At 35.3% G+C, this 14,545-nt stretch overlaps 1 protein-coding gene across 1 annotated transcript in view; it reads left to right on the top strand.

Moving 5' to 3' along the window:
* CFAP46 (cilia and flagella associated protein 46) overlaps positions 1-14,545 on the top strand; it is a 97,268-nt gene that overhangs the window by 13,763 nt on the left and 68,960 nt on the right. The window contains 6 exon segments of the mRNA XM_019471655.1: positions 5,255-5,378; positions 6,782-6,876; positions 7,738-7,845; positions 8,850-8,949; positions 11,801-11,899; positions 13,306-13,496. Coding sequence (XP_019327200.1) covers positions 5,255-5,378; positions 6,782-6,876; positions 7,738-7,845; positions 8,850-8,949; positions 11,801-11,899; positions 13,306-13,496 — 717 coding nt within the window.

Below are 14,545 nucleotides of genomic sequence, written 5' to 3'. Positions count from 1 at the left end.
ATCAACTTTATTCTCATCCTAAATCCAAACCACAGCACTGTACCAGCTACTAGGAAGGAAATTAACTCTATCCCTGCTGAAACCAGGACAGATTGTTATTTGAGAGTTAAACCTCCCAACAAGGTGAATTCACAGAATATCTTTAAGTATTATGCAAAAAATTTAGAATTAAAAGTCTAATAATTTTTAGGGAAGAGATTAGTAATCTAGGGTTGGATAAAAATAAGTGCCATATTTATGTCTGTCATAACTGAAATTTGTCAACTAATTTCATGTTTTATTTGGGAAATATGTAGGGTTTTCTGCATACATACTGTTCAGATGTGTGTATAGTGTAATTTACATGGAATTAAATAATTAATTCTAGTAAGAATCTTTAGCAATTGCTATTTCACTGAAGACAATTTGTGGCTGAAGAAGTACGTTGTAGTTATTTTCCCCATTTCAAGGATGTTCTTATTAAGCATGACTGAAAGTCCTTATTGCTTGTATAAGGAAATGAAAAATGCAACGTGATTAAATGTAATTTTAAAAGATAGGTACAAATACAGAGTTTTTAAATAGACATGTATGTTGTTACTTTCTGCTATAGCTGCTGGGTTTTAAGCGACTGAATAAATTAATACTTTTTGGTATATTGCCTTTAAATACATTTTTCCATAATGAGAATAGCAGAAAGGTACATGTTAACGTATTATGCAATATGCTTAAATAATTATCAGTGTATCTATTGAAAATATCCCTGTTCGTTTGAGCTATGTATGAGTGGTCTTAATCTGACTTCCCATTGCATGTTGAACGGTGTATATATGATGACAGCTGCACACTTATTTTTCAGACATCATCAGTGGGTTGTTCAGATGGTAGAATTTAAATATTATTGTGTTTAAACGTGGTCCCTCCTGCTAAGAAAAAATATGTGCGAAGGAGTTTTCTTCAGACAGAGTAGAGGGTTTTAGCAAAATAGTCTTGGAAACTATTTTCCTAGGAATATGGGATCCTAGTTAAAAGATTAGTTTTTCTTTAATTCTTTAGAATGTGAGAGCCTTTGACAATGGAGGTTGACTAAATTGCTTGAGTTAACAGTCCTGGGTTATAACAAAGCGTACATCTTCTCAGTGAAAGGCCCCTGGTTCTGCCATCTTCACAGAACAGTTGAGGTTGGAAGGGACCTCTCAAGATCACCTAGTCCAACGCTCCTGCTCAAACATCTTGGTACGATATAGTTGATATTTGTTGAGAGCAGTGTGTCTTTTTTTTATGGAGTGGCTACATATATTTAAGGCTGATACTGGCTTCTTTTGAGGGTATAATTGTATAAATTATGTGTGTGCCCAGATTATTGTGTCATTTTAATTAATCTAACGGGAAGGCTTAAATGATTAATTCCTTGACTTAGATTAGATGTGAAGCTGTGCTGTGGAAATTTAGATCAATGGTAAATAAGATGTATAAGGCATATGCTAATATAATCTGCTCGATGTCTCTGACAGCTGTTCACTAACAAGAAGAAATTTTATTGTTATGAATTCAGGCAAAAATAAGGTCCTAATGTTACTTTTGTTTAAATATAGTTGTAGGTTTACAGATCTGATATTCAGAGTTAGACCTTTTGGCAGAGTTTCACTTGGTTTTAGAATCATAGAATCATTTAGGTTGGAAAAGACCTTTAAGATCATCAAGTCCAACCGTTAACCTAACACTGCCAAGTCCACCACTAAACCATGTCCCTAAGCGCCACATCTACACGTCTTTTCAATACCTCCAGGGATGGTGACTCAACCACTTCCCTGGGCAGCCTGTTCCAATGCTTGACAACCCTTTTGGTGAAGAATTTTTTCCTAATATCCAATTTAAACCTCCCGTGGTACAACTTGAGGCCATTTCCTCTTGTCCTATTACTTGTTGCTTGGGAGAAGAGACCGACACCCACCTCGCTACAACCTCCTTTCAGGTAGTTGTAGGGAGCGATGAGGTCTCCCCTCAGCCTCCTTTTCTCCAGGCTAAACAACCCCAGTTCCCTCAGCCGCTCGTCATAAGACTTGTGCTCTAGACCCTTCACCAGCTTCGTTGCCCTTTTCTGGACACACTCCAGCACCTCAATGTCTTTCCTGTAGTGAGGAGCCCAAAACTGAACACAGTATTTGAGGTGCAGCCTCACCAGTGCCGAGTACAGGGGGACGACCACTTCCCTAGTCCTACTGGCCACACTGTTTCTGTTTTGTATGTTAAGTTTCTCTAAAATAAATGTAAAGAACAAAATTTAAAGCATCTGAGGTGATAGTATCTGATTTGCAATCTCTGATTGCAGTTCATATTTTACTGAAATACAAATTTTAAGAGAAAGAGATACCTGTTAGATAATTTCAGGTCTTTGCTAGTGAGAACAGATGTTTCTGGATTGAGCAGCACAAGTGGGCTGTCATGGTTTAACCCCAGCTGGCAACTAAGCACCACACAGCCGCTTGCTTACTCCCCCCGCCCCCAGCAGGATGGGGGAAGAGAATTGGAAGGGTAAAAGTGAGAAAACACGTGAGTTGAGATAAGAATGGTTTAATAATTGAAATAAAATAATAGTAGTAGTAATAACAATAAAAAATTGTAATGAAAAGGAAAATAACAGAGAGAAATAAAACCCAAGGAAGACAAGCGATGCAAATGAAAACAATTGCTCACCACCAACCAACCAATGCCCAACCAGTCCCTGAGCAGCAGCCCCCCTGTCAACCTTCACCTCTAGTTTTATTGCTGAGCATGACATCATATGGCGTGGAATATCCCTTTGGTCAGTTGGGGTCAGCTGTCCCAGCTGTGTCCCTTCCCAGCTTCTTGTGCACCCCCAGCCTACTCGCTGGTGGGGTGGTGTGAGAAGCAGAAAAGGCCTTGACTGTGTGTAAGCACTGCTCAGCAGTAACGAAAACATCTCTGTGTTACCAACACTGTTTTCAGCACAAATCCAAAACGTAGCCCCATACTAGCTACTATGAAGAAAATTAACTCTACCCCAGCCAAAACCACAGCACAGATATTCATAAGTCTATGGTCACTAAGGAAAAGTAATGTTAGAAAGCAACCTAGTCAACATGCAGACAGCTTTATTGCATCTTCAGTATTTAATTTCAGTGAAAGAAACAGCAAATAATATCCAAAAACCTCAGTAAAAATAAATCACAAGAGAAATAATGTCGGTTGAGCAGAAAATTACTGTTAATGGGAAGCTTTAATACTTAGAATACACAGTAGAACTGAACCAAGGGTAAAGGTATCTATTTTCACAAGCTATTCCAAAAGTTGAAGACAAGTTCATTACATAGGTACTATATTGCTTCAAAAAACTAAACCTGACAGCTGACATCTGGAATAATCCTGAGAGATGATGTCTAGAGATGTAGCACATACTTTAGGATTGCAAGGCAATTCAGGTGGGAAGGGACCTCATGAGATGGGTAATCCAACCTCCTGCTCAAAGCTGGGTCAGCTGTGGGGTCAGGCTTAGGACTTTATCCAGGCAGGTCTGGAAGCAGTCAAAGATGGAGACTGCACAACCTCTCTGAGCTGCAGCAACTCTGCTTGACTGTCCTTATGGGGAGAAAGTTTTTCTTTATTACCACTCCAAACCTCTCTTGTTTCAATGTGCACCCATTGTCACTTGTCTTCCTGCCATGTACCTTAGTAAAGAGCCTGGGTCCATCTTCTCAGTGACCTGCCTCCCTGTAGGCACATGCCTCCACGATCTACTGTCTGTGCTCCTGTTAATACAGCCCAGGATGCTGTTGGCCACCTTTGGTTCCAGAGCACACTGCTGGCTGGTGTTCAGTTGGCTGGCCACCAGGACCCCCAGGTTCTTTTCGGTAGATCTGCTTTACTGAATTTTTTTGAATGCTTTCACCAGGCAGAAGGCCTGGGAGACCTTTCTGGTGAAGACTGAGGCAAAGGCGGCATCAAGTCTCAGCTCTCATCTTCTAATTTAAAGATTATAAGGAATACAGAAAGTTAGAAGATACATATTTTTATAATACCTGATTCTGCTAGTAAATTAATTTGTTGTTGGTAATTCTACTTTTAGAACTGAACTGAATGTTTTTTTTCCGAAGCAAGATTAAAATGGAAGTCAAAAGAAAACCCACAATCAACCAAGTGCACTATCAGTACTATTATACACATTTGCATTATTACCAATTATTTGATAATAATTTGATAACAATTGGTAATAAATGGTGTATCAATATCAATGTATTACCATTCTTACATTTCCTGAGTAAAGCTGGAGCATAAACCTTGAGATATCTCTACTGAGAGAAACAGTTTTATGTGCGAAATGGAGTGTCCATGTAATTTTTCAAGGTCAGACAACCTTTTCTCAGAGATGTTTTGGTCTGCTATTCTACAGACCATTTCCAGTTCCTGTTACACTTCTGCCACATTTTTTTCTGTTCTTTTTGTGAACTTTTCTATTTCTTTGGTCTATGACTGATGGTTTATTGCTATGCAGCATTTTCTTTATAAGCTGAAACTGGAGGGAAATAAAAAAAGTAAGTAACAAAACATTCCAAAGGGTGTGCTAAAGGTTATCTAGTATACCATGCATGCATAGTTTTTTTAATACCATACATACTTTTGCTGAGGTATTGATGAGAACTAACAAGTGCACACAATGTGTTTGTGTTGTGAAACTAATGGTAGCATTTATTTTTTCTTACATTTGTATTTATTTTTTGAATAAGAACAATAATTATTATTGTTGTTGTTGTTGTTTTAATTAATTTCATGGAATCACGGATTCTTTTTCAGTTAAATCAGATAAAGTATTGAAAATCCAGTAGATATGTTGCAGTTCCCAACATGAATAGTTTTCTTTTGCTAGATGGCTTTGAAATACTAGCCTTTCCAGTAGGTAAGGGAGAATCTTAGAATACATCTCACAGAAATGTTTTTCTCATACAACTTTAAATAATTAATCATTTTAATTCCAGGTGTCCTGCTGAGAAAAGTTTTCACAAAAATCTCCTTTTCCAAGATTATTTTTGTGATCTGCAATAAATGTATGTTAACGGCTGTGTATATCCAGAAGAAACAAAGATGTAGAAGTTAGAGGATCTCTTTTGTGTTGAGTCAATGCTTTATAGCACCAATCGCTTGTACTGCTTTTAGGGGTGGTACCTTGAATATAAAGAGTCTCTTGAAAAAATATAAATAAGAATAATTTCAGAAAGCGTTAATAAATATTTAATACAAATATTTATTTGATCTGAAGAAATTTACTTGAGTGCTTCCTTGATGCTTCAAAACTGAAAGAAGCAAAAGAGTTTTCATCTACTGCAGCAGTCTTTATTAAGGACAACGTTCCAGATAAATACTCTCAAATATTTTCTCTAATGGTAATGTTGTAAAATATTTTAAACTCCCAGTAAGACAGGAGCTTTCTCTACATTTCATAAGATCATAGCTATAATTGTTAAATATGTTGTTTCCTTCATTTAAATTTTGTGAGCTACCAAATGATATAGTAGATATGCAGAGATTTTTACAATTTGTATATTTTTGATACTATAATCTAAAGAGTGCCCTACTGCTCTGTGTTATTTTAATACAACATAGTATCATCGGGATAACTGTTGCTAACCCTAAAACTTCTGTTTGGGAATAATTACTATTAACACTGAAGGTGTAGTGGGTGCAACTTAACCTGCCTTATGCCATTGAGCATGTTTAGCATCTGTTGACTTTTCTCATGCTGATAAATACTTAAATGACCCAGCTCGAACACTATAAATAGTTCTAGGAATCGGAGCATATGACAACAGTTCACACTTCTTGCGTGCCCTTAATCTGGGAAATAAGAGGGTGAAGGCTAATGTGGCAAAAGCAGAAATAGGCAAATAAAACTTGGAACTTGTTGCATACAGTCATATTTTCTTTCATTCTGTTACACTATTGTCTTTTTCTGTCCACTCTCAATCACTGCATTTCAAGACCATACGTTTATAATATAAAGTTCTCTAACATTTGAATTAAGAGAACCAACGTACAACCTTCCAGAGGTGCGATATTAATGAAACAATAACATTTAGGCAAGGTTGAAATGACTTTTGTATTTTTTAGAGGCAGTGTTGAGCAAAGCTATTTGACAGTGGCCTTAAACAGAAGAATAAAGTAGTTCTAAAATTGTACTTGGGCTATGTGTCTCAGCAGGGCTACAGAAGTATGATCCACACTATTGAGTGCTTTAGTAACAGCATAATTAAGTCCTGCAAAACTTATTGTTCCAGTACAGCTTAAGTAATCAGTATTGATTGCTACGGGCAGTCAGTGTGAGAGAGTCAGAAGGATGTGCACGTTTAATGTGTAACTCCACAGTTAAATTGAAGTAACTACAGTTTATTGTCATTTCTTCATAATATTTTTTGTTATATATAATTTATAGTTACAGATAAATTTGAATAGGGCTCGTTTCTCATAGCTGGATGAGATGATTTCAGAATGAGTACTACCAAAAGGTGTTATTAAAAATGCATTAATTAGAATTCTAACTCAGATGTTAGTTCCACATTAAGATTTCTGCTAATACTTCTGATCCTCACTATGTGAAGATTAGTATAGCTCTACTAGGTGATCTTTGTGGTATCTATGCAGAACAACATAGATTATTGTAGTAGCCTCACTGCCCTTAAAGTCCATGAAAAAGCCTACAGTCAACACACCTGCTTTATTTTAGCCCCGTTGAGTGTCTGTCCTTTGTTTGCTTATTTAGTCAATTAATAATTAAATTATTATTTTATAGGTATATCACAAGCTAATGGATATTGCCCAGGTAGAGAAGGAAGTACAAAATTCCATCCATTTTTCAGTTATTTATAAAATGCAGATGTTAAAATTGTAAGTATTAAACTGTATCCTTCCACTTGTACTTTGATGCTTGATAGTACAGAGGTAGGGTCAGATTCTGGTATCCAATATGCCAGTAGAAAAATCTACTGCAAAGATTAGTTTCTCAAACGGAAAATTATAATGACAGTTTGGGTAGTAACTGTCAGGCCTGTCTAGAGAACAGCCTCAGCTAAAAAGTGAGATAGGTCTTTGGGAAGGTAGGGAATAGTGTGTTGTACAGATATTCTCAGGTGAAAGAATTCAAGAGATTGAAAGACATTTTTGTATCCAACAGATTGTGGTTCTGTACACAGGTCATGTATAAGAGAGTAAAGATGAAGTGGGGAAATCACACCTAAAATATAATGCATGAATCGCAAGGATGGGAAGCATAATACTTTTTAAACTTTTTAAATTTTAAAGGCATAAAACAATTTTGAAAATTAGACTTCACAACAAAATCTCATTTAATTTTTTTTCAATGTCTCAACACTTTCTAATTTTAAAAGTATTAATTCTTTTCTTAGTAACAGTGGATTAATTTATGTTGACGTTATAGGAAAGGAGTTTTGCACACCATTTTTCTTCGTTTCTGGAATAAAATTTACTTTACCGTCTGAAATATTAATTCTTATGCTGGAATGTTCTTTCTGCTTTGTATCTGGCTGTCTCTGAGTAACTTTGGCATACTGAAGTAGATTTTGTTGACTTGATTTTTAAATTTTTTTTCTTTGATATTTCAAAATCCAGGTATTCCACTGACACATTGGACTAAGAGCCATCCATTCTAAAGTTAGGAGAGTTATTTTGAATTTTTAATGCAGTAATATTTCTTGTGAAAAATTATGATCAATTCCTAATATATTGCAGGCAGTGGGACACAAATGAATTTCCAAGTGATGCCACCGCAAATCTGAATTCTGTATACGTACTTTTGAAACAATACGATGTACCTCCAGCATCTGTTCTCAGTGTGAAGTGAGTTTCACTTGTCATAGCCCCGTGAAAGTTGATGCTGATTCTGCTTCCACTGAAGCCTGTCAAAATTCCCATTGACCTTGAAGAGAGTGAACTCGTACTTAGTTATAATAGTTTGTGTTGCGTTAATGCTTAGGTCATCTTAAAAAAAGACAAAGGTCCTATTAGGCTCTATTAAAGAACCCAAGATTAAATGTCTTCTTCCATATAGCTGTTTGTATAACGTGATTAAATCTTTTCCATAACCCTTTGTTGTTGATAAAATGAGATTTTTAAGAGGTCTTAGAATTGACAAGTGCTTTTCAGACTTTAGTTCATTTTTAGCTTTTCTTGGGGCCCTTCCCAATTCTTCAGCATAATTTTGAAATGCAGGCTAAACTGAACTCTCTATTCCAGTAGTTACATCACAGCTGTTACCTATGGAAGTAATATTACATTTTTACTTGTTAAGGTCAATGTTCTTTGATGATATCCAGGTATCTCATTACTTCTCCTATCCCAGACAGTACACTGTGCTCATTCGGTTATTTACGGAGATCCAAACATTTAGAACACCGTCTCCTACTGTGTGTGTTCTGTGTTCTTAGTTCCTGAATAAAACAGTCAAATCCATTGGTCAGTGTAAGTTGTGTGCCAGTTGACTGCATTGCATTTACAGAATTACCTGCAATCTTTGTTTGCTATTTCACCATCTTTGTGCTGCATACATTTCATTCTGTATTTTTGATGTTCTTCAGGAACAGTTTGTGCAAGACTACAGTAGAAGTATGGTAATTATTTTCCATAAACAGATGAACTTTTGTATTTTTCATGTAGCCAACTATAATCTTTTTCCTTTTTCCTTGTTAACTGTGAGCATTACTAGTATAATCACATCCTCTAATATTCAGATGACTTCAAGGTTTTCAGATATATTGCACAAAGTTACTTTTATATAGTGTTTTTCTAATTCCATAAAAGAGCAATACCAGATTCTCTGAAATGACATTTTTCTATTTTTGAAGGATTCCTTTGATTCTGGAATTAGCTCGTTTTTCTATGAAAGTAAACTGCATTAAGCTCGCATATGATTGTATACTTGATTTGAAGAGAGCTGGGATTACTGTAAGTATTAATTATGGTTGGTTTGGTTTTTTTTTTACAAACACACCCCCCACACACCCCCCATTGTGATTATGCTTTAAAAATAATACTGATGTTTCTGGGATCTTCTGTCCATCTCTGTGTTGTTTATATATTCATTAATCTAAATAATTACTTGCATAAGAGGTCTATTCCTAAATGAGAGAGAAGATGTAAGGTCAGAAGGTAGGGTATAGGTAGAATAGGGTAATTAGCAGTGCAGTTAGTTTTGGCAAATAAATGTTAACTGTAAATTTTTGCCTATGTTTTTTAAATGTTATCTGTGGAACAGTTTGATTGGAAGTTAAATGCTGCCTGCAGATTTCGAAGATTTAATCAGTTTACCCATTGAGATTGTAATTGGTCACCAAGATGTAGGCTCTAAAAGCAGTTAATGTTACATACATTCACTTTAGTCTTCATGAGTACAATATCAACCTTGCAGAACAGCATATGAATTCTACTTTTGATGAGGAGAAAACAGAACATTTGTCTGGAGCGTGATTAGGGGACTGACAGAAGGAGTTCAAGAAAGCTTGCCAAAAAAAAAGCCCCAAAGTTGTTAACTTTTCTGGAAAGTAGGACTTCAGCAGTATAGTTCTGTCATTGGAGCGAGAAATCCAGAGAGGTTGTGCCACAAACTGCACTCCCTAGTCCTTTCCTTTGTGTGGATCCTTTCTGATAGTGTTTGTTCCTACAAATTTCTGTTTCCTTTAGTGAGAATGATTCATTTTCCAGCAAACTATTATTTGATTTGTTATTTGCTAACATTTAATAATTTTTTACTCTTCTGTAGTATTTTTATTATGTTACTGTAGGGGTATTCTTAGATTAAAATTTTGTGTGGTCTCCCTAATAACTGGTCTTTCAACGTATGTGTCCTTTTTGATTCTTATGTCCAGCTAGCTCTGAGATTTGTTTTTTCTGTTCCTTCCCCCTTGTCGTGGTTTAACCCCAGCCGGCAACTAAGCACCACACAGCTGCTCACTCACTACCCCCCTCCAGTGGGACGGGGAGAGTGTCGGAAGGGTAAGAGTGAGAAAACTCGTGGGTTGAGATAAAAAAAGTTTTAATAATTAAAAATAAGAAAATAATAATAATAAATTGTAAGGAAAAGAGGAGAAAAAAAAACCAGAGAAAAATAAAACCCAAGAAAAGATAAGTGATGCAAATGAAAACAATTGCTCACTACCAACCAACCAATGCCCAACCAGTCCCCGAGCAGTGCCACCCCCCCCACCCTCCAACCTTCACCCCTAGTTTTATTGCTGAAATTGATGCCATATGGCGTGGAATATCCCTTTGGTCAGTTGGGGTCAGCTGTCCTGGCTGTGTCCCCTCCCAACTTCTTGTGCTCTCCCAGCCTACTTGCTGGTGGGGTGGTGTGAGTAAGAGAAAAGGCCTTGATGCTGTGTAAGCATCGCTCAGCAGTAACTAAAACATCCCTGTGTTATCAACGCTGTTTCCAGCACAAATCCAAAACATTGAAAACAAGTACACCTATTGAGAAACAGAACTGTTCATCACTGTATTCAGAAAATCAGTATCTTTTTCAGATACAAAAATGTATGAAAAAGTGCCTGGTTGTGTTGTGATCCCCATGAGTAAGTTTTTAGTTATCTGAAATGTGCCTTTCAGGAAATATGTGGCAAATACTGCCAAACAAATTTCAAAATGTATTTCCAAATTTCTATTATAATGATCCTACTTTGAGTTACTTGTAATATAAATTTTACTTATCCTCACTGAATTTTTTTTATTCCAGGTGTCTGCTTCAGGCCCATTTTTTCTGAAAATTTCCCACAAGTCTAAAATCATACACAATTCCATAGCATTCCACTGGAAGATGTGTTTAAATCCCCTAGATCAAAAATTCACAAGGATTTAGTTTGAGTATTTGTATAGACAGTAATAGCAAGTATCCCTTCTGCAGCAGCAGTAGAGAAGCCTTGCTTCTATCTTAACCTTCTCTTCTCCCTTAGAGTTAGTGGGCGTTTAAGTGACCATCTTCAGATTGCCCGGCATTGTTTTGACAGTGACCTCTTCGTGGTAGAGCGAGATAAATATATATCAAGTTCCAGTTCCTTGGCTTTTGCCAAATACTGACAGATTTCTCAGCCATAACATGAATTCCATCTCTTTATGTATTTGTCATTACATGATAGTGGCAGGGGGGGGTTGTGCATTGATCTAAGTTTTTCAAGATTTCATCTGTTTTCCGGTCATGGGGATGTTAAATTAACAAAGGTCATGCTGCGTGATTTGGTAATAGTTCATAATGAATGATGAATGGAGATGCTGTCTGGATTTTCCTACTGCACCATATGAAACCAAATACAAAATATCTTAGATGATCCATACATATAATTTGTATGATTTAATAGCCAGATCTTTCCTGAGGTGTTAAAAATCTAACCTCTTTCTTCACTTAAAAGTTGCACTACCCATCAAGATGAATCCTTTCTGTCTTGACTAGCTCTCCTTTATTCCAAGCATGTACATTTTTAATAACGTTAGTGAGCAAGAATCTACTAGAACTGAAATTAAATTACAATATAGGAAAAATTAAATGTACACTGGTTTTCTTATTGCAATGTCTGGCAATGAACAACTTTAAAAATCCTGGTAAAGTTATTTTGCATCTTTGGCTTAGTAAGAAGTGACTGCTGTTCAAAATTCTACTCCCTTTTTATTGTTTCAGTTAATTAGCTAGTACAGTGGGATTTTCAGTAAGAAAGTACAGTGCTGTATTAGTGTAATTGCATGGGTTTAATCTTCATTGTGTTCCTTTTTAATTATTAAAATTAGCATTTTATATATTAATATTTCATAGGAGCAAGGGAAGCTTATTGAAATAGAATGCCTGGAATGTGAATATGAAATTAAAAAAATTGGCACTAAAATTGTGACTTACACCAAAGGAATTGTTGAGGTATGTTCTTTAACATTAATTTTGAGAGAAAAGTAAAAGTTTTAGTTTGTTAAATATGGAAAATTGCATTGGACTTGTGTGTCTTAATTACATTATACTGATCAGAAATTCTTTTAAACTTTATATTCTTTCTAATTGGGCTGCCAAGAAGAAAACAGGGAAAAATAAACAACAGTTGTATATTTCTTCCTTAAGTCTTCTGTCTGACTATAAAGTTTCATAATATATTACCTTCCAAGAGTAAAGATGGTAGCATTGAGGAATGCAAAGGCAACACTCTTGTTTTCATATTTTACATTTATGGGAGGTGTTTTCATAGAATATCTCAAGTTGGAAGGGACCCATAAGGATCATCGAGTCCAACCCAACTATTATTGCATGTTATGGGCGATCTTATACAAATTCTTAAGTCAGAGAAATGCAGATTATTCCTGATAAATTGTCGCACTGAGGAGGATTTTCTTAGATTTCTATAGTCAGTTGACTCACTTAAAATTCAGACCATCAAAAGTAGAAGCCTAAATTGTCAATATTATCAGTGGGATTAGATAGATGCCTACAATGGGCAATTTAGAATAGCTATTAGAGGCACCTAAAGTTCCTAAAATGGGAAGTATGAATATGCTTCATGGAAATCAATAGTGTTAGTGCATAAACTTACTCCTATCTATGCCCATTCTCATTTTGGGGTTCTGAAATTCCATTCACCTTTTGAAAAAAAAATTTCGTTAATTCCTCATAATATGAAACACTGCTAATACTACTTAAATAAAAAATAGGATATTTAGACATTTAGGTATTTCTAAATATTCCTACCACAGTGTATGCAGTTGGAGAGTTTTTTTGTTTGATTTTTTCTTTTTTCTTTTTTTTAAATCGCATAACCTCTAAAAAGAACCTAATAATTAGCAAGTGTCTGTTACTGTAGGTAAGGATTTGCTTTTAGATTTAATAGGAACCAAGTTTAATTGATAGGAACCAAGATTTAATTTAATGGCAAATCCCATTCATAATATTTCTTTTTTTCCCCTCCTACACTGCATTTGTAGCTTAGTATAAAAAAAAAAAAGAAGCTAAGCCTTCTGAATTCACAAATATTTCACAATTATCAATTTCTGTTTATAATAAGAAAGGGAAATAGCTGACAGACTTCTGCCTGAAATATGTAGTAGCAGCATGGAGTACCTGAAAGAAATACTCCTTAGTTGTCAATGCCTATTTAAAAAAAAAAGTTTTTATTAAATGATTTTTTTAAAATTACTAAAAAACCCACAAAGTTTCTGAAGTCTGCTGGCTGAGGGACTGCTTTTTGTTGGAAACAGCCCTAAGATTAAAATTTGGAGGAACATGTAAGAAGTTGTATCCATTAAATGCAATATATGCCAATTAATTTTTCATTTGTGTAGGCTCAGCTGGAATTGATAAAAAATCTTGAGTTAACCTTAAAACATGCAGTTCAATTGGGAGATCCTGATGTGATTCAGGTTGTTTGTACAACCCAGTGGAATCTGTGCTTACCACTACTACAACACAATTTGCATCAACATGTGCGAAAGCCGTTGATATCAGTTGCTAATGTCCTTGAAGAGATTGACAGGTAACTTTCTATGCTGTGTACTTTTTTATTTGTTACTTTGAAAGGTCTAATGACCGAGCATCAAACTCATTTAAAAGCTCAAGCTCTATGATGTCAGTCTTGAAAAATTTTCCACTAGCTTGTAATAAATTAACGTCTACCTATTGTGTACATTTCCTCATTAATCATTTAAATATAGGTTCCTTTCAGGCAAAATCTCACACTGTTTAATGGCCTATAGCAAATATTGAAATTTGCCAGGAACTGAAAGATACTATAGTTAATCAAAATTATGTGAGAAAATTCCAAAGCTGCAGTACGAGTAAGTGTGTTGGAATGTGGTTTAGAGGCTTGTATTAACATCACTTTTGTTGGTTAAAAACATACAATTAAAAAATTACTTTTAAAAAACATCATGGCTTCTGTATTACTTATCAAATAAGACACTTCTTGCAAGATACTATTTTTGTATCTTTGGTGATACTTCTTTTTAATTGAAAAACCTACTGTATTAAGAAATTGTAGATACATCCTTCTGTTTGCTGTTAATGCTGTACTTAACCTTAAGCACCTAAATAGCTTCACCTTTTTCGTTAATTTGCGTGGAACAAGTAAACCTTAGTATGTGGTACTTAGTTAAGTTTGGACCTATACATATCAGACTAATAAGAACAAAGATCATAACTTTTGTAGTAGAGCTAATTACAATCGACATAATCTGTCATTTGAGCAGAATGGTAGGTGGTTTCTGATAAAAGTATTACAGAGGAAGGTGAGGAGTATCTTTTCAGTGTTTTTAAAATGTAATTTTTTAGTTGCATAAAGAGGAAACAGAAGCCTGAAGAAGCAGATATACTCATGTATAAAAACATTGTATTGTATTACTGTACTGTTATTTAAGCATTTCTTATGCTTTCCATATAAAGAGTGCAATATCAGCATATGTGACTTTGATATTTATACTACGTCAGTAATGACAATTTTTCTCTAAAAGCTTGCAGGTTAGGGTTTTTTGGGGGTTAGGGTTTTGGCTTTTGTTATCCGTGTATTCCTAACAATCCAGTAGACTC

Source organism: Aptenodytes forsteri, unplaced genomic scaffold, assembly GCF_000699145.1.
Source record: "Aptenodytes forsteri isolate BGI_AS27 unplaced genomic scaffold, ASM69914v1 Scaffold15, whole genome shotgun sequence".
In the NCBI taxonomy this organism is placed as follows: domain Eukaryota; kingdom Metazoa; phylum Chordata; class Aves; order Sphenisciformes; family Spheniscidae; genus Aptenodytes; species Aptenodytes forsteri.
The sequence above is the reverse complement of the archived record's forward strand: the minus strand, read 5'-3'. Positions and strand labels throughout refer to the sequence as shown.